At 54.8% G+C, this 19,079-nt stretch overlaps 6 protein-coding genes across 6 annotated transcripts; 5 read left to right on the forward strand and 1 right to left on the reverse strand.

Moving 5' to 3' along the window:
- Nucleotides 1–328: 328 nt before the first annotated feature.
- On the forward strand, nucleotides 329–1,629 carry LTR77_007778 (uncharacterized protein; the record flags this gene model as incomplete). Its single annotated transcript, XM_064805015.1, has 3 exons — nucleotides 329–699; nucleotides 757–838; nucleotides 970–1,629. The coding sequence occupies 3 exons, from the start codon at nucleotides 329–331 to the stop codon at nucleotides 1,627–1,629; spliced, it is 1,113 nt and encodes a 370-aa protein (XP_064656857.1).
- Nucleotides 1,630–2,024: 395 nt separating this feature from the next.
- LTR77_007779 (uncharacterized protein) lies at nucleotides 2,025–3,198 on the forward strand (the record flags this gene model as incomplete). The annotated part of the gene is made up of 2 exons (XM_064805016.1): nucleotides 2,025–2,111; nucleotides 2,161–3,198. The coding sequence occupies 2 exons, from the start codon at nucleotides 2,025–2,027 to the stop codon at nucleotides 3,196–3,198; spliced, it is 1,125 nt and encodes a 374-aa protein (XP_064656858.1).
- Nucleotides 3,199–8,097: 4,899 nt separating this feature from the next.
- LTR77_007780 (uncharacterized protein) lies at nucleotides 8,098–8,616 on the forward strand (the record flags this gene model as incomplete). The annotated part of the gene is made up of 3 exons (XM_064805017.1): nucleotides 8,098–8,326; nucleotides 8,383–8,457; nucleotides 8,537–8,616. The coding sequence occupies 3 exons, from the start codon at nucleotides 8,098–8,100 to the stop codon at nucleotides 8,614–8,616; spliced, it is 384 nt and encodes a 127-aa protein (XP_064656859.1).
- Nucleotides 8,617–9,328: 712 nt separating this feature from the next.
- Nucleotides 9,329–9,682, forward strand: LTR77_007781 (uncharacterized protein; the record flags this gene model as incomplete). Its single annotated transcript, XM_064805018.1, is given in 2 exon segments — nucleotides 9,329–9,371; nucleotides 9,387–9,682. The coding sequence occupies 2 exon segments, from the start codon at nucleotides 9,329–9,331 to the stop codon at nucleotides 9,680–9,682; spliced, it is 339 nt and encodes a 112-aa protein (XP_064656860.1).
- Nucleotides 9,683–14,434: 4,752 nt separating this feature from the next.
- On the reverse strand, nucleotides 14,435–15,225 carry LTR77_007783 (uncharacterized protein; the record flags this gene model as incomplete). The annotated part of the gene is made up of 2 exons (XM_064805019.1): nucleotides 14,435–14,501; nucleotides 14,567–15,225. The coding sequence occupies 2 exons, from the start codon at nucleotides 15,223–15,225 to the stop codon at nucleotides 14,435–14,437; spliced, it is 726 nt and encodes a 241-aa protein (XP_064656861.1).
- A 399-nt stretch (nucleotides 15,226–15,624) lies between these two features.
- On the forward strand, nucleotides 15,625–17,748 carry LTR77_007784 (uncharacterized protein; the record flags this gene model as incomplete). The annotated part of the gene is made up of 1 exon (XM_064805020.1): nucleotides 15,625–17,748. One exon carries the CDS (start codon nucleotides 15,625–15,627, stop codon nucleotides 17,746–17,748), a length of 2,124 nt encoding a protein of 707 aa, XP_064656862.1.
- Between the last annotated feature and the right edge of the window lie 1,331 nt (nucleotides 17,749–19,079).

Raw genomic sequence — 19,079 nt, forward strand, 5'->3', positions numbered from 1 at the left:
CTTTCCACAACATCGAGTCCTTTAAAGCAAGAGCTATATCAAGACGGCTTTCAGCTCACAACGGTCCCCGAACCCCGAGGGCTGAATCAAACGAGCTCTGAACGAGCTCCATCTCCGCTCCAGTACTCCAACGACTTATAAGGGCTGAGGGTCTCGCACGTAAGTCAAATGTGCTTTTGAACCACGGCTGAGAACACAGAAACATATCGTCAACACAAAACAAACACTTATTGACCCTTTCGACCATCGTCCTGCCAGCCACACCCTTGAGACCCTACGGTGCCGTCGAATACTGCCCGACACAAACATCACAATTCCAGCAGCAGGCATGGCGCCCAAATCAGCACCTCCCCTCAACGCCCCGGCATCAAAAGTCACAGTCAAAATCTCCGCCATCGACACCACCCTCACCATGTCCTCCAACCTCGCCGGGCAGATGTGGTCGCCCAAGATCCCGGGTTTCGAGAAAGCAGACTTTGGCATCTGGTCCTTCCTAATTGAACATCCCTCGGGAAGGAAATTGGTCTATGATCTGGGGACGCGGAAGGATTGGAGGAATCTGGCGCCGGCGCATGGGTTGGTGGGATTGGTTGAGGGGGGTGTGATTGAGAAATTGGAGATTGAGGATGATGTGGCGGGGATTTTGAAGAGGAACGGAGTCAAGCTGGAGGACGTGGAGGGAGTGGTTTGGAGTCATTGGTACGTTATGTCATTGACGATCTTGATGGCAGAGTGGTACTGACAGAGCATGACCAGGCATTTCGACCATACTGGTGATCCGTCTACGTTTCCGGCCTCAACGAAGTTGATTGTCGGGCCTGGGTTCAAGGAAGTCTTCGTAAGTGCAACCGGCAAAATCATCTCTCGTCTCAGACATGGTCTGCAGACGGCTCAGACCCTTCGAGCACCTCCTCCGTTTTCTCGAGCGTCCTGAGACTTGCTAACCCTTCTATACTTCCGTTCGAACAGACTCCCGGCTACCCAGCAGACCCAGAGGGCCGATGTCTCGAAACTGATTTCGCTGGCCGCGAACTCCAAGAGATCGACTTCGGCGGATCCGACATTACCATCGGCCGCTTTAATGCCTTCGACTACTTCGGCGACGGCAGCTTCTACATCCTTGATGCCCCTGGGCACACCATCGGGCACATCAACGCCTTAGCCCGCACACACCCCTCTCCTGAGCCGGGTTTCGTCCATCTGGGCGGCGACTCCGCGCATCATGCGGCTGAGATACGACCGTCCGAGTACTTGCCGCTACCGGACAGTATCTCGCCATCCCCTCTCCCGCATCTCCACGCAAACACATGTCCAGGCCACATCTTCACTCCCCTGCTCAAGGATGGTTCCAAGACGGAGCATATCCTCGAATGGCAAGACCCCTGGGCCGAATTCACGGAGCCGAAGTTCGGGCTCATCTACGACGAGAAGGATTTGAGGGACACCGTAAGGAAAGACGAGGAATTGGATGCAAACAGGGATATTCTTACGTTTCTTGCGCATGATTGGAGTTTGAAGGGGATGGTGAGCGAGTTTCCGGAGAGTTTGAATGGGTGGAGGGAGGAGGGGTGGAAGGGGGAGAGTACGTGGAGATTCTTGGGAGTGTTTGAGAAAGCGGTTGCGCAGTGATGGTTTTGCTGGCTACGAAAACATTCTTGATAGACCGACGACAGCTCAAAAGGTGAGTGAAGGTACGAAACAGCTCTCAAACGGAAAAGCTGTTCCGCACGACAGCTTGTTCGCCCCGCAAAGGCAACTCACGGCAAACAGGTGGGGTGCAGGTACATGTAGGACGAGGTTGGTCTGGGTTGTCGGTTACAATGTACCGGCGATGGTAAGTAGGTCCAGAACGTTGCGAGACTGCCGTACAGTACTGCACTTATACGACCATTTGTGTGCCGCAACTTACTGCTTGCTCAATCGAAAGCTCATTTCCTTACGCCTTCTACATATTCAATCATCGACCTCACTTTTACTTCTGTTTCTCCCACTCCTTGACCAAGAGACAATTGAATCGAGCAGTCATGGCGACGGACGGCACCCTACCATCGAAACAGAAAGCGGCACAGTTCCACCCGAAAGATCAGACCGTCCATATCAATGAAGTCCCAGTAAGATCCGAACAGCGTACAGTGTCAGTCACTTGTTAACGGTGTCTAGATCCCATCGATCAAACCAGATGAACTACTCGTCAAAGTCCGGGCAGCGTCGCTATGTCACAGTGACTTGATGCTTTTCGAGCCGAATGAGCAAGGGCTCAATCTTGGATCTGGCGAACCCTTCACGATGGTATACACCCCCACGGCTTCACCCCGACTGTCGCTAATCAACCCACAGGGCCACGAAGGCTGCGGCACAGTCCTCGAAGTCGGCTCTCAAGCCCAAGGCTTCACCAAAGGCGACCGCGTCGGCTGGCTCCCCATCGTCGACTGTTGCTTCGAATGCGAAGCCTGTCAGGTCCACAACCTCTACTGCGAAACCGGCCAGTCCAAAGTCCAAGGCATGACTGTCGACGGCTACTTCCAAACCTACTGCGCAGTGAAATGGCAGAACGCTGCGAAGATCCCGGACGGCATGGACCTGGATTCCTCTGCCCCGATCTTCTGCGCCGGCGCTACCGCGTATAACTCCGTGGAAGCTACTCACTCCGAATTGAAGGGTACCCCGAGCGACATGTTCGTTGCTGTCATTGGGTGTGGTGGACTAGGCCACCTCGGAATCCAGTACCTCAAAGCCCACGGGTACAACGTCATCGGCATCGACCTCTCCCCCGATGCTCTGGAGGAGGCGAAAGCGCAGGGGGCCGATCACGTCTTCAACCCATCAAAGGACAAAGACTACGTGCAGCAAATCCGCTCCATCACGGGTAAAGGCTGCCACGCCGCGATCAACTTCACCAATTCCGCTCCAGCTTACGCCAGCACCCCGGACGTGATACGGTATAATGGCGTGTTGATGGTGACGGGGATTCCGCAGAAGCCGATTCAGTTTTCTGGGATGGATGTGAGTATGTTGCGGATCAGGGTCAGGGGAGCGAATAATGGGCGGACGGACCAGTTGAGGAGGTGTTTGGAGTTCAGTCACAAACATGGGATTAAACCGCATGTGACGCAGTTTAAGCTGGAGGAGTTTCAGAGTATGTTGGATACGATGCATGAGGGGAAACATAAGGGGAGAATGGGTGTGCTGTTTGATTGAGAAAGGGTTGTAGGAGCTTGTAGGTCCTTGAACCATTTGGGCCTGCCCAGTTGCAATGCTTCGGTACCAAACTCACCGCCCTGACTGCTCTTCCTCGGATGTGTAAGGTATTGTCAGACAATGTCAAGCCAGCGACTCTCCTCCCTCTTACCTACTACTCATGTTTCAGCTTCGGATTCCCCAACGACATAAAACCGTCCTTGCGACCGCAGTGCTGGCACACTGTAGCAGATTCTGCCCCATCCCCTTGCACAGGTAGGTCCCAAGCCATCAAGTACCGGATAAGCAGAGCGTCTTTCTCAGAGCCAACCAGTCCCAGCTTAACATCCCTCGCACATCTTGAGAACTTGCATACGCACTTTGTGTCAGTGTCACCAACCACCTCGCACGCCAGGCTTCCCGTTGGCGACAGCGTAAGATGGACATTGACTGAGTGCCTATGCGTGAAGTCGGGAGCTGCAAAAAGCTGAAAGTTCAGGCTGCGGATGTAGACAAGGGAAGGTCGCATAATGCTGGTCCACGCTCGCAATTGAGGGGGATTGGATGAGAGACCAACACTGATCCAGAAGCGGTGTCTGCCGTAGAAGGGGCCAAAGACTTCGTGACGGACTTGCTTGCATACCCGAGCGATAGGTGGTTGTGTCGGTCTTGGACGTCGAAATATTGACGACTGTCCGGCAGATCCGACGCGGAGGGCCAGATGTATTGTCCGATCGAAAGGCTGGGCGATCACTTCTTCGTAGAACGGATTACTGAGCTCAGCTGGGAGGTGGAGGAAGCCAGTGGGCAGCAATTCGGTCGTTGGCGGCGTTGGCATTCCTGGTTGCGGTGGCGTGGGTTGTGCTGACACAACTAACCTCGTCGTGGTTGTGGCTACGACTTCAGGTGCAGTCGTGCTGGGGAGTGGTCTTGCTCCGCAATATGTGTGGTGCGGGCATTATATATGTGGAGAGCAAACGTCAGTCAGTAGGAGCTGCGGCGGGCTAGAACATACCAGGGAACTCCATGCCCGCCACTGTACTGAGTCTGCCTGCTCGGCATCTTTATAAGTTTTGTTCAGGCTTGAGAACAAAGATTATGACTAAAGGAATGCAAGGCCGCAAAGACAGGCACTTCCAGTATCTGTAGCAGCATGAAGTCAACCCCTGTTATGAATTCAGGCCGCGCAGGTGTTCACACATGTGTAGTAATGGACAAGACCCGAGTGGTCGAAGTAGCAGCACAATCGAACTTGATCCATGTTTGTTGTAGCTTTGTAGGTCCGTGACCGTCTGCTGGAACTCGCTGCGTTTCTCGGGGGGAGACGTGCCACAATGTCGCCAAAATAAGGCCGGATAGGTACCTCGTGTGAGTGACAGGCCAACTCCACTAACAGCTAAGCCCGTGTTTCACTGCAACCACGGCTACATCCGTGGTTCGCACCTTCGCAGTAGTGGTTCTCGATGGTAAAGTGAGTGCAGGTCGCACACGTGCACCGCGTAGCACCCGACGTGTGGGGTACAGTGCGACGGGTTGCGGATCGCGAGGATTAGATTGCCCGCGGACGCCGGGCCAGCGTGGCGAGTTGCGATGAGGGACAGTAGTATGCTCTTGGCATACGCTTGAAGAAGAAAGGTATGACGGTAGGGTTGAGGGTGTACGTGGCCCGAGAGTACTGCAGATTACTGATGTCGTGAGGAGTCCTTCCTGCATGGCCTGGGGCCTGGAGTCTGACTCTGATATTCGTGCGAGGCAGTTGTGGTACAGTGGCATCCAACGTCCTGCAATTGACCGGGAGGCACCTATGCTGGCGGTCTTGCGTCTAGATTGACACATTTTACAGCTGCGGACAGCTGCTGGCGCGGTGATTCCCGGAACTTGACATTTGTGCAGCAAGAGGGACATCGCTACACATGCAATGCATAGGCTAGGAGCTGACGGACCCGGGACTCCCGCATTGTAGCACTGTCGGAGCAGTCTCCTACATACCACCCGTCTCAACGAGGTCTCTGTCGCTGACGTTGTTGCCCCGTTCTACAGCCGTGAGCAAGACCGCCTTCCGGTTTCCATCGGTTGCATTTGCTGTCTTCCCACGCTATCGAGCTGTCAATCAAGAGTGCGACTCCCACTAAGCAAAACAAGCCATATGCAGATGCCATACATCACCTGACTTATGCAGTACGAAGAGGTCGAGTTCCCAAACATCAAGTTTCCGTACAATGCAGGACGTCTCAACGCGGCTTAAATAGACGTTGGTCCACTCGTTGTAGCACTCGCAGTACATTGATTCTTGATCCTTGTACGAGCGCACTCGCTGTGGTTTAAAGAGGCTTCCTCCTAAGTGCACTCGAAAACCGCAGGCTCGGGAAGGGGATGCGGGTTGACGCCGCAAACTGGGCCCGGGAGATGCAAGCTTATGCTCTGGGCCGCCGAAGAGCTGTGAGATTCCGGACACTGAAATCATCAGAAGCTGAACGGCATTGAGACTGTCGTATCGAGCGTCAGCCATATCACGACGGTTGCCGCCAAGAGTAGCACGATGTGAGTCTTGAATCGGACCGATTCCAGTGAGCAAAGACCTAGTGGATTGGTATGCTGCCGGGTTCGAGGTTGCTTGACGCGTTAGCTGCGAATGGAACACAACGTACGTCTGGGCCTACAGCCCAGCTGCAATGAACGCATCCGCATCCCGACGATGAGGGTCTGTCCTACTCCAATGATTTTGAAGCAGCATGACCACCCCCAAGTAGAGTGATAGTCATGCTTCAAGCCCTTGTAATCCAATGATCGAGGGCAACCGCTCGTTCGCCTTCTCTGACAAACGTTGGCACAGGCGGGCATGCAGACGTCGTGATGTCTCAACAAGGCCTCGGAGCGCGTTTGAAGGCCCCAGCAGAGCTCTTGTTGTAGCACTGTGCCTCTATCTTGGGCTTCGATTGGTCCTATCAGTGCCATCTCGCCCGAATGCAATGCGAGCTGCCTCATAGGTCTTTGCCTCGACTCAGCACAAGGTTTTCTTCCAGGTACGACCATTACTCCAAGTCTGAACATATAAGTTGAGATGTTCTCCCCAAGAAGACTCCTGCAACAAGACCAGATCCGCCTCACCGACAGAGCAAGCATTCCATAGACACCAGACATCCGCAAAAACCGAACCAAAGAGTATCGGGCTCCCGACCGTGGGTACTCTAAACAACAAACATGAATGGTACGCGCCTCTCTTCACAGGTGAAATAGCCATCAAAATGTTTTCCTGCAGCAGCTGCGTGGTCACCGCCCCCGAGGGTGTTTCGTGTCCCGAGTCAGGAGGGGTCAACTCCACGTGACGCTGAGACGGATCCCAATGCGAGACCCGAGACCAAAAAGAAGGCCGATGAGAGGGCGAAGAAACCGTCCTTGGACTCGAAGGGCGGACAGAAGATCAAAGTTTCGAAGTCATCCAAACCCAAGCCTTCCGGCAGAAAATGAAGCTCAGCGAGCAGCTCAGAGACGACGACGGATCCGGATCTGGTGTTTCATGGAGCCAGCTGGCGGATTGGGGCGAGGAGACAAGGGAGTGATGTGAGAGCATGCGGGAGTTCGGGCGTTTGCGGCGTTTAGAATCGAGCAGGTAGCATCACGAAGGCACGAAGTCCGTCACCCGGCGCTTCAAAATTGCATCATTATGTTATCCAGTTAGGCTTGAGGCCCGCCCGAGGTTGAAGATGACGTTGCAACGACCTTCCTTGCATCACTTCAAGATGGCGAGGGAGAGACACCTTGGCATATTGTGGTATTGGTCCTCCGGAGCTTAGGGTGAGCACATTTAGTCAACGTTATTTTAGGACGAAGCGAACGACCTTCGAGCTCCAAGAAAGATGGCCAACTACGGCAGGAAACCAGCGGCCGATGAGACTCATTCCGTAGCCTTTGCAAGGATACCGTGGAGCTTGTTGTGCAGAAGGCCACACCTCTGCGTGATCGAGCGGGCGGTTCGACTTCCAAGCAGCTGATCGAAGATCGACCTGGGAAGGAATCCAACTCCACCCACTGCGTCAAGCTCAACCGCTTCTGTGTGTGTGTCTGCTCACCCGGACCGCTCCTTGAAAGTGTACTCTAGTCTTTGTTCGGGCCGAGTCGCATGATTCGCATTACATGATCCGCCTGGTTGACGTCGAGCATTTGCGATGTGCTCAGACATGGTGGCACATTGCAATTCAGCGTTCCCAACGCAAGTAGACCGCCAATGCTGTGCTCGATGGAAGCTGAGCATCCCGGTCAATTCCTTCGTATTCAACGTTGGGTTGGAACCATCTTCTAGGTTGCTGACGGCAAAACACTTGCAGTATGCCCGACTCACAGCCTCCGCACCTATTCGTGTCTTATCGTCCGCAAATATGGAGCTGTGCAGCCGGCGGAATCGCCAGCGTGCATGAACAGCTCTGCAGGGTATCATTTTAGCAGCCATTGATCGTGCAAACAAGTGGTGTAGCCGCCGTCTTGACACAGTATGTGCGCTGTTGGGCCAGTACTAAGCTCCTTGGTGGTCTCTGACACCTGCAGAAGCCAGTCAGGGGATGGTAATCCAGGCGGAAACGACGCGTGGGAAGTTCTCGTCGCTACGCGGTATTGTTGTACGACAACAATCTCAACAGCATTAGTCTTGGTGCTGTGCAAATTGTATTAGATGCGAACCGCATACAAGTGTTGGTATGCCTTCGTGGCATGCGGTGTTTTTGCCGACCCACTGCTGCTGGCCGTATAAGAAGGGCAGTGTCCTCAAGCATAGATTCTTGCACCGGCACGAGTATCCAGCATAATTTCCACCATTGCAACAATACAGTGCACATCCGTATCACACCGCTGCCCGAGCAAAGAAAAGTCTACGAGTCCCTCTCCCGTGCCGCAGAGTGGAATGCTGACATGGCTGCGACAGACATCATGTCGGCCAAAAGAACCCTCCGCAGGTTCAATCAAGGCTATCGTTCCGACGAAAACGGTGCTGCCAGAGGCGTTAGCACATCCACTAGAGGAAAGGCGAAGAATTCGCGCGGAGCCAATCGTGGGAGAAGCGAGCAGGTGGTCGTCGACCGTGCTGCAATCAATGGGGGCGGAGGATCAACTCAGAGAGCCGAGAGTCCTGACCCATGGCCTCGTGTGGCCCCGGGCGGTAGGTTTCCGTCGAACAAGCTCATGGTGCGCAGTTGCTGACATAGTAATGATTAGATGGCAGTCGATTCGAGGGCCATGACATGCACATGGATCAAGAAGATGGCCCGATCCCGCGAGTCCCGCCGGGCGGTATGTTATCGCCAGTAAAGGTCATGTTCCGTGATGCTAACAAAGATAATACCAGATTGCGCATTGTGATGGGAAGTAGCGAAAGATCATAGGTCTGTGGACGACTCGTACAAAGCGCCAGTCGAGCTGCGGGAGAGGGAAGTTGGAATCGTTTGGTAGAGCGGCGCTTCAGACAAGTTGAGAGCATCAAAAATTCTTCCGTTGCCTGTGGTTTGATGCTATGGGAGGCGAATCGGTTCGGTGAAGTGGAATATGTGTCGGATGACCCTCCAGACAGAGGGCAAAGGAGGTGAAGAAGGACCGGGCATGTCTCCGTTCATGAGAACCATCGGTAGAGCACAAAATCTAACCTCGGCCTTGACAATAGGATAACAACAGCCCAGACGAGAGTGCTACTAGAGGGAGTTCCAGCAAGACGGAGAATGACCTGTCGGGTGGAACAGAAGGTTCGGCGGAAGCGGGAACCCAAGATGGCAATGGTCTTGCAGGCACAGGCTCGACTATGGCCAGTCCGGAAGCTACCTCAGGGTCGTATTGTAGCAGTGTACCGTCGTTCAGCAGTATGTAGGACCCACCCAGGAGGTACAATGAAGGATTTCGTTCGAAGAACTGTATGAGCATCGCACTGGTTCGCATACTGTGCGACTGCGGAATCGTCACTGGAAAGGAATGAGTACTTATAATGCACTGCATTTGCTTCCCAAGTTTGTTCGTCTTTCCCAGTACCGTCGCTTCGATCGCTGATCGTACCATCAATTGTCGTTCCGACTCATAGAAAGGAGGATATGTTTTGTTCGTCCCTCATCACACTGTAAGCACTGCCCGTCCCGAGACGATCCGGAGGTGTTCTAACCATGAGCTTTCAGACACCATGGCATCCTCGAAACTTTCGTCAACTCCCTTGACTAGAGGAGGTCTGCAGTATCTAGGGCAATCTGGCATCCAGACTACGTCCAAGCAAGCCGGCAACTCCACGATGGCGACGATTCCTGGGGTTGGTCAGAAGTGGAATCGTCGTGACCCCGAGACGGGAGGCTATACGGAAGAGACAAGAGAGGAAGCTTATCGTCGCAACAAGGCCAGGAAGGAAAGTGACGAGGCGGAGGCCGAAAGACGCCGGAAGGAGGCAAAGCGTGCCGCAGAGAAAGAAGCGGAAGCACAGCGTCGGAAACAAGACGCACTGGACCAAGCGACCTCTTGCAGTCCATTGAAGCGGACCAAGTGACTACCAGTCAAACCTCTCAAACGGAATGCTGGAGCCGAGGACCCGAGCTCGGGATGGGGAGGAGCCAGTGTATTCGATCTGAAGGCCGAATGGCATGGTCAAGGGGTTGGCAATTGTTGAGAGATCATGTTCCTTGAGCGCCCCTGTTGTGGTTGCGAGAGACTTCCTGCGAGGCAGTCTCGGTGTCGGAGGATGGTGGTTGACTGTAGCTGTGGAAGGGCCGTGATAGCTGGCGTATCTGTCATACGCTTAACTTGAATCGTCATGTCAATGACGGCTTACGATCCTGCTCAGCTGTCAGAGAACGCAGTATGGTGCAAGCACTAAGGTAAAGTTGTGGCAGTCTGCACTGACACGGTCTTAGCCGCTTGTGCGGTGCTCATAGACCGAGACTCGTACGCCCGCATTGGCGGTGTCGTTTTGAGATCCACTGACTCCGACTGGTGAAAGTTGCCGAAGCACACTCTAATTGTGTGACGTGGTCTGATCGACAGATCTATCTTGCAGCGCTCGTTTTGCGACAAGCTTTCTCCATGAGGACATTGTATGATGTGCATCTAACCGTCGATGTGCGTAGCTGGCGCTTCTGATGATGCACACCTCTCAGGCGTCCGTCGGATAGGTTCCAATGCTAAGTGCGGCTGGGCGAACGCACAGAATGGATTCGGTGGCCTGCCGGAACCGCTGGTCCATTGAGAGGGAACGAATGTTCACCGCCATGGCGGAGCTGTGTTGTGCTGTGGTGCACCGCCCAGACTTGGATGCGAGTACCTGCTTCGGCGCCGTCTCACTTCATCGCCTCTCCTCAGTCTCTCTGAACCGCAAATACCTTGGTGTCGTGGGCCATGCTCGCGTTCCAATAGCTCTTCAGACTTCGTCCGACTTTCGCTGGTCGTTTGTGGGCCTCGTGCAGGACGATGGGGCGCACGACGAATACGGTTGGTCTCGAGGCTGTTCACGTCCTCGGCACCTCACCAGGCAGCTCAAGGCAAATGCAGATAACGTGCAATCGTCCGCATTTTCGATCCGGTGGATTCCCTGAGATCGCACTGTGCTCCGTTTTCGTGGCACATTGTAGCACCCTGAGTGGAACGACCTCTCGACCCAACGACATTTGCTGAGCGGGCGCCGCCAAGTGGCAAGTCCCTAACGCAGATGCTGCTATGTTTTGCTATGCCGTTACTTCCAGTACTGCGAGGCTGAATGACCCACTGCGTATTGTGACACAGATGCCGTAAGGATCAAGTGCTCGTGCATCTGTGACCAAGCGGTCCGCTTTGCCCCTGCTGCCAGGTTGATGACTGCAGCTGGATCATAGGCGGTATCGTTCTCCGGCAACCTTTTCTTGCTATCGGCATGGCCAGGGGCTGCCAACCGTTAGCCGGATGGGAGCCACAACCGCGCAACACTCGTTCCTGCGATATGTCGGAAGGAGACCCGGGCACACCTGCAGGATGCAGTGAACCCGTGCGGCGCACTGTATTCTTACCTCGCATCTCAGCACATTGAACATATTGCCTTGGTCCACTTCTCCTTTGTTGTATGCCAACGATTCATGAAGCCCCGCTCGAGCCTCCTCGTAGCCTGAGTAGTCTGTGTGATGTATGGAGACCGCGTCAAGTCCCATCGCGACCTTGAATGTAGAGGCTGATCGTATTGACGCGGTATCACAGGATGGCGCCGTAGAACAAGCCGGAGAAGAAATCGTCCCGAGCGAACTTATTGGGTTGAGCGTGGTAGCCTTGGTGTTCCGTTGCCGGTCGATGAGGATATATATTTTTCACTGAAGCACCCTGAGAGTCAGGTCGACAGCCAGAGCAGTAGCATCACTTCCGACAGAGCACATCACATCTGGGACCAGGGCAGGCTTTTTGCATCTTCACTTCACCGAGACAACCCATCGACCATGCCTTCGGCCAATGTGAACGGTAAGCCCGAAAAGGTTGCTTCTTACTGAGACCCAAAGCAGCAGCTGACGGCTTGGCCCAGAAGGAGCGCGACACCCTGGAGAGTGTATACACCAAAAGAAAATGCCGAGACCGACTGAATGCAAATGCGGTCCACACCCGCGCGATCCTTCGCCCAACTCGTACCCAGGGAACTACGAACGACACCGCCAAGGGCGGAACCGTCCAGCAAGCAATGGAGGGCGGGCTAACGGGAGGACCTGACCTGCCGACGCAGGTTCGCATTCGAAAGCTGTAATGGGATGCCATTCCTTCGATGATGAGACGAACGGCGGTGGACATCTTCCAAAGAGCGACGAGCTTGCTTGTGTCGGTGGAGGCAGTAGAATGCACATAGACGTTCAAACCGTCGACTGCATTGGGAGGGGCATGTGCCGTGGTGGAGGACGGAACGACCTGACTTTAATGCCAGTCAGCATCAGACGATAATACGATGACATGGAACTTTCGGAATGCTCTGGACTTACCAACGATGACAATACTCCTTGAATGCTTTCGACAAGGCGACGACTCTCCTTGGATGCTTTCCTTGGATGCTTTCGATAAGGCGACGACACTCCTTGAATGCTTTCAATAAAACAGATAGAAGCAATGCATGCGAAGTTTGACATTTTCATGGCACATCTCTCAGATCTTGGTCCCGTTCGTCGTTCTTGTGATCCGCGCTCAATCATTGTCGGCCAACACCCAGAAGCACCACCGTTGCCAGCGAGATCCTACGATGGTTGTGCCATGGTAGTTTTTGTCGGCCACAGCGTCAACGCGGGCAGTGTTCGACTGCTGTAGTACGCGAAGTCCGGTCGAGAAGTAGGACGGTGAGGCACCCTGTCTGTCGTCGCGTCCTATGGTCCGCATCTCAGCGTTGCGCGAGGCAGCCTGTGCCTGACCGACAAGACTGTTTCTTCTGGTCCTGACCGTGTGCTTCTTCCACAACGCTATCCGCAACCTCTCGTCTTCGCTCCGAATACACCATCAACACACCACAGCCACCAAGCCATTGCAGCACCGAGCCGCCATCCGCAGTTCGATTGTCGACGGAACTGTAAGCGGCTTCCAACACTTCGAGTGTAGCTTGATCACAGCATGCTAACATGCCTTAGTCAAACAACATGGGCGATTCGTCCAAACAGACGAGCAGCACCGGAGAGGGTGTCAGTCACATGGCGACGCCTGTCCGAACCCAAGGACTTGCGGTGGTCGTGGCCATCCTGATGGGCCTACTGTGAATGGCCGACCACAGCATCCTATCGAAGGGGACAAGGTCTCCAGTGACGAATTCCTCGATGGCGCGAGGCAGAAAATTGAGAAAGACCACAAAAGTCGGGAGAAAGCGGAAGCTCGCCAGCAAAACGAAGGATATGGCCAGCAGGAGCAGAAGAATGGTCAAAGCAGCTCCGGATGGTGGAAGGATTCAATCGGCGGCCTAAACCAAGGAAGTAAGGCCTGCGACACTCCACGCAGCAATTCGTCCACCATTCGAGACCCGCAAGCTTGAGTTCTGGACAACCGGTTTCCATTGGGTGGTCTGGGCCAGTGCAAGTTACGCCTCTGCCGACAGAAGATCATTTGGCAGCAGTATTCTGATAGGTTGTGGGCTGGGGAGGAGCAAAATAGACTTACGGTCGCATCTTAGACGAATAGATACACAAAAAGCAGGGCGCAACGTCTTTTCGGTTTTGTCTTCGCCGAGTTTTGTCCATACAGTATCCACGTTGGCCGGTGCAACGGCCAGTCTTTGCGAGATGCGAGCGTTGCTGGTAGTGGTGCAGGAGTAGCCGACAAATAAGATCATCGATCGATATGTGTCCAGCCGCACGCGAGTGAAACAGTGCATTGTGATCCCAGGGCACTCCGGACTGGTTGTGTAGACGTAGTGTCGCCGTATGGCATATGGCGTGCTCAGTGTACCTGAACACAAGGCTGATCGTTCGCTTTCGTGCTTCCAGAATACGCAGATATGGCCTGTTGTTCCATGGCCTGTTGTGGTTCGTATGTTCTGCCGATTCCGTTCTGGCGGCTAGTCTCCAGGACTCCTTTTTACGACGATATTGCAGCAGTGTCAGCGACCAAACGTTCAATCGTGGGAATCGAGTGCAACGTACTCGCAGACTTCAAGACTTAAGCCCACAGAAGACGTAAGTAGCTCCTCTGTCAAAGCCCATTTCGCAAGTCTGACATGAAAAGCGCCAGAAACCATGAGCCAAACAGCGCAGCAGACAGGTGGTTCAGGACCGGAGCAGTGGCACTCTCCGGAAGATCAGACTCCGACACCGCGAGACAACAATGCAACAAATGCTTCATCGAGCAACCAGCCGTGTGACGGCGAGACGGGAGGAGGGACGAAGGAGGTCCGGGAGGAAGCTGTCCGTCGGGCTGGAGAGACAACGAATCAAGCTTCTGCGAATGAGGGTGGTTCGGGTGGTTGAGCGTGTGCGTTCATTCGATACCGTGGAGCTGCTCGTCAATGGTAGCTCGCCTAATACTGATGCTGTAAAAGGAGTGTGTCATGAGGAGTAAGATGTCAGCAAGGATGGATATGCCGATGGTGGTTGTTTGTTGTATCTGGAGGCTGTCAGCTGCGACTTCGAATAATCACGCTCAATTAAAAATCGACTCGAAGGTCCCGTGGATTCATCGCTAACATTTGAAGCCTGAAGTCCAAATTCCACGGCGCACGTTGCCAAAGCTTGCCCAGGTGCGATGCCGCATTCTCAAGTGTTCATACAGTATGTACAATACCAGCTGCCTTAGGTCGAAGCCGGCTCAAAGTCTATCGTTGACCCACTCATGCAGTCTGCCGCTCGTTGTAGAGCCATTGGCCTTCTTGAGGCTTCTCCTCAAGGTCTTCCCAACTGTAGCACAGAACGTTAGCATCCAAGATATCCCCATCCCGAGATAAAGAACCATCTCAACTTACACCTTAGACTCCGCCATCCTCTCCGCCAGCGCCCTCTCACCCTCCGCCACAGCGATAATCTCCTCGATCAACCCCGATCCAATCTTCTGCTCCACCTCGCTGATCTGCTCCATCGTCAAGGCCGGCTCCGCCTCCACCCGCAGCTCCCTCACAGTCTCTCCATGCGGATCCTTCTCCAGCTGCTCTCCTCGATCCGCGACAGCAGCTTGCTCCTGTGGTCCTTCCGGCTGCGGCTTCGCCTTGTAACCAGCATTGATGGCGTCGTCCTCGGTCTTGAAACTCGACGATGGAGGTGGAGCGTGGTAGATGATATTGTACTCCTCTCCCTTCCCGCCGTCACTGGTCTTGACCTTCTTGAAAGCTTCAGGATGCTGGTCTACCAAAGGCGCGACTCTTTGTTGCCATTCGCTGAGGCCGGAAGGTCTGACATTCTCGACGATGCTCATGCGGTGGCGGGTCAAGGCTTCTGTGGACTGTCGGTAGACACTGTGTTCCGGGAAGGCCTGGAGCTTGTCGAGAGTGGTGCTGTAGAGGTATAAGAGCGTGCTGCGCGGCGAGTAGTGTGTGAGGAGTCCGGTGAGGCCGGTAGGGAGGCCGGCTTCGGAGTAGAGGGTGTTGGCGCGGGCGACGGAGGCAAGGAGACGGACGGCGGGGCGCATGGTGGCGGTGGTGTCGTTCTAAGGAGCGGTGTCCAGGGTGGAAGAGTAGGATATGGTGGTGGTGGCACAGGAAGAGGTGAGGTCAGATGGCGACTGATTGCGGTTCCCAATGTACGCAGGGATGAGATTTACGCCGACCACGCGCGAGGGTCCAGATCCGCAAGAGAGGGATGAAGGCATCGACAACGACATCCTCAACTACACCTGCTGTATTCTACGACTTACTTCCGACAGTCGCTCGCTTACCTCCTCTGTTCTTTCCATAAAGCGATTTCATAACACACTGAGCCATCGCGGCAGGACCAACCACGACCCAGTACTTCGACGAAGCCAGGCGCATCCTCCCACTGATTGACCACACCATCATCCGGGCCTTGTGCCCATAGGACCCCCGGCACCATGCGCGCATCATTCCTCACCCTCGCGGCCTTTCCCCTCTCCATCCTCGCCAACATCCTCCCCTTCACCCCGCCGCATCTCCTCCCCCGAGTGGCCGCCGCCGCCTCGAAAGCTGACGATGAACCCACCACCTTCAACGGCAAGACAGTCCCGCCCATACCCAAACTCGGCGGCGACGACATCGGCAGCACCATCGCGCGAGGCTATTGGCTGGTGGAGTACTTCAGCCCTTACTGCAGCCACTGTCAAGCCTTCGCTCCTACATACCACACGGCGTACGAGTATTATTACACCCAGGAGCCCATACCGCAGGCACCAGGAGCGGATAGCGATGCGCAGGATCTGAATAGCTTCTCGAGATACTATGACTTCCACTTCGCCGTGGTGGACTGCGTTACGAATGGAGATGCTTGCGCGAGCAGGAAGATTGGGAGCTTTCCGACCATGGTGCTGTACCATGATGGAGAGGTTGTGAAGAGCGTCACAGGGGCAAAAGATCTGAAGTACGTTTCGAAGTGGGTGGAGGAGACACTGGAGACCATCCGGCCAGGCTCGAGACCACAGGGCGGACCTACGCTTCCTGAGGTTGGCGCGGACCATGCAGACCCCGTGGTGGTGAATGTTCCCACGAACACGAATGCACCCGCAGCCGCAACAGGAGTGAGCGATGACACACGATCCGTCCTTCCAGCTACACGTCTTTCGACCGGCTCGTCGGGTCCTCCGAACGTTAACGGTAAGAGTGTAGCGTTGACTGCGGAGAACTTCCAGCGCATGGTCACGATGACCCACGATCCCTGGTTCATTAAGTTCTACGCTCCGTGGTGTGGGCACTGCAAAGCCATGGCGCCTAACTGGCAAGGCATGGCGAGGCAGATGAAAGACAAGCTGAACATTGGCGAAGTGAACTGCGACGTCGAGAAGCGTTTGTGCAAGGACGTCAAAGTGCGCTCATACCCAACAATGCTCTTCTTCCGCGGAGGCGAAAGAATAGAGTATGATGGTCTTCGCGGTTTGGGCGATCTGATCGACTACGCGAACAAGGCTGTTGCGGTCGGCGAGGGCGTGTTGGACGTGAACGCAGCCCAATTCGAAGAACTGGAGGAGAAGGAGGAAGTCATCTTTCTCTATTTCTACGACCACGCCACCACCGCTGAAGACTTCGCCGCTCTTGAACGCCTAGTGATGAGCTTGATCGGGCACGCCAAGCTCGTCAAAACCAACGACCCTCTCCTCTGCGAGCGCTTCAAGATCTCCACCTGGCCCCGCCTCCTCGTCTCCCGCGACGGCAAGCCGACCTACTACACCGGCCTCTCACCCCGCGACATGCGCGACTACCGCCGCGTGCTCAACTGGATGCAATCCGTCTGGCTCCCCATTGTCCCCGAGCTCACCGCTGCTAACGCCCGCGAAATCATGCACGGCCGTCTCGTCGTCCTCGGCATCCTTTCCCGCGACCGCCCGGAAGAATTCGTCGTCGCCAAGCGCGAGATCAAAAACGCCGCGCTCGAATGGATCGACAAGCAAACGCAAGCTTTCCAACTCGAGCGCCAGGAGCTGCGAGACGCGAAACAACTCCGCATCGAAGAAGCTGAAGACCGCAACGACCAGAAAGCGCTCCGGCAAGCGAAAGGCATCAGGATAAACATGGACGACATCCAGCGCAAAGAAGTCGGCTTCGCGTGGGTGGATGGCGTGTTCTGGGAACGTTGGATCCGCACCACCTTTGGAATCTCGATCAAGGACGGGGAGAAAGTCGTCGTCAATGATGAAGACAATAAGCGCTATTGGGACAACACGATGACCGGCAACGCTATGGTTCCGTCTCGAACGTCGATTCTAGAGACCTTGCCGCGTATTGTTGCGAACCCGCCGAAGATTGCGCCGAAGAGTACGACGACTGCGCTCGGGCATGTGTGGTGGATTCTAAGGGGACAGTTGATGGACCACCCGCTTATCAGTGGGATTGTCGGGTTGGTGATGTTCATTGCGCTGGCGCTTTGGGGACGGAAGGCTGTCGGGAGAGCTGGTGAGAGGGGGCAGGGCTACTTTAGGGTCGGGGAGAAGGGGCCGATGGATGGGCTGTTGGGGGGAAATGTCGGCGGGCAGGGGAAGAAGGATTGAGAGGCGTGGCGAGTTTTGGGTTTTCGCATCGCGTGGTGTTGACGGCGTTTGTTGGGTAGGTATCATTGCGTCTTTGCAGGCCGGCGCTAGCTGGTGTCGTCTATCTCCGTCCTTGAACACTTTCCCGTCCATCTACTGCACTCGTGCCTTGCCTCGGGAGCAGAGCATGCATTTCAAGCAACACACCCGGGTTTTAAGCCTGCTAACCAATCCCTCCCCTTACAACCACATCCCGACACTTCTCGCTCACACAGTGACACAATCGACACACACAGCGCCAGGTCTTTCGTTAGGTCCCCAAGGGGCATACGAGCTGGGCTTAGTATCCACCGGGTCGTTGCAGCCGCCGTACGCTTCAGCTCGGTCAGCGAACGATGAATAGGGTACTGGCACCGAGAGATCAGCGAAGCAAGACTCACCGACGACGACATTCCAGCTATCGGTGTTGAGGACCTGTCCACTCATAGCACCGGTGAGAGGCGAGGAACAATGTGCCCATATGAGGTAGGCGTAGAAGCCGGCGTCTTTGCAGTAGAGGCTGATTTCGCGGTCGTTCCGCGGGTAGAATGTCAGCCAGCTTCGTGGAATACTGTATCCTAAAGTTAGGTAATGGCCTGTGTTCCTATACATCGTTGCAAATCTGCAGTGCTCGTCAGCTTCCAATGGTAGAACTATCCACAGCACCCCCCACCCAGAGCGTGTGTACACCAACATACATAAACCGCCGACGTGTTCTCGCAACCCATCCTGGCGCAACTGTGCGCTGCTGCGTCGCAAGTGCCACCGAGCGTTCGGATCCTGTCCACCTGTACCTGTGCGTCGCTGCTGTCGGCTGTAGAGAACATCCCGCAACCCCCGAAGTCCAAACTCCGTTTGCGTAGGCTGGGCTCGCGGCGCTCGGCATTGGTGTTGTTGAGCTGGTAATAAGCCGGGTTGATGGCGAGGATTTGTTCGTAGATTTACTACAGACGGTCGTGACTGAACTGTATTAATGAGGAATCGTTGGACAGGGCATACATCCACATCGCCGTACAACACTCCGGTTTTGCCCGGGAGACTTAAGCATAGGGTCTTTTGGGTAAAACCGAAGAGGCCATAGAGGACGAATATGAACTGCATTGCAGTCCAAGGTTGAGGCCTTGCGAGGTGCTTGCAAGAGTACAATGTCCAGATCGTTTTGATGTCTTAGCCGGTGTAGCCGTTGTTGGAGAGAGCGAGCTGCGACATTTCACCATGATGCGAGGATACCAGAGCCTTTAGCCAGCCTACCTGACGTTTTACGTGAAGTTACGAGTACTCGGGTAAGGTGCTTGTATGCAGTTGCCTGTACG

Source organism: Saxophila tyrrhenica (genome assembly GCF_035928015.1).
Source record: "Saxophila tyrrhenica strain CCFEE 5935 chromosome Unknown scaffold_12, whole genome shotgun sequence".
Taxonomy (NCBI): Eukaryota; Fungi; Ascomycota; class Dothideomycetes; order Mycosphaerellales; family Extremaceae; genus Saxophila; species Saxophila tyrrhenica.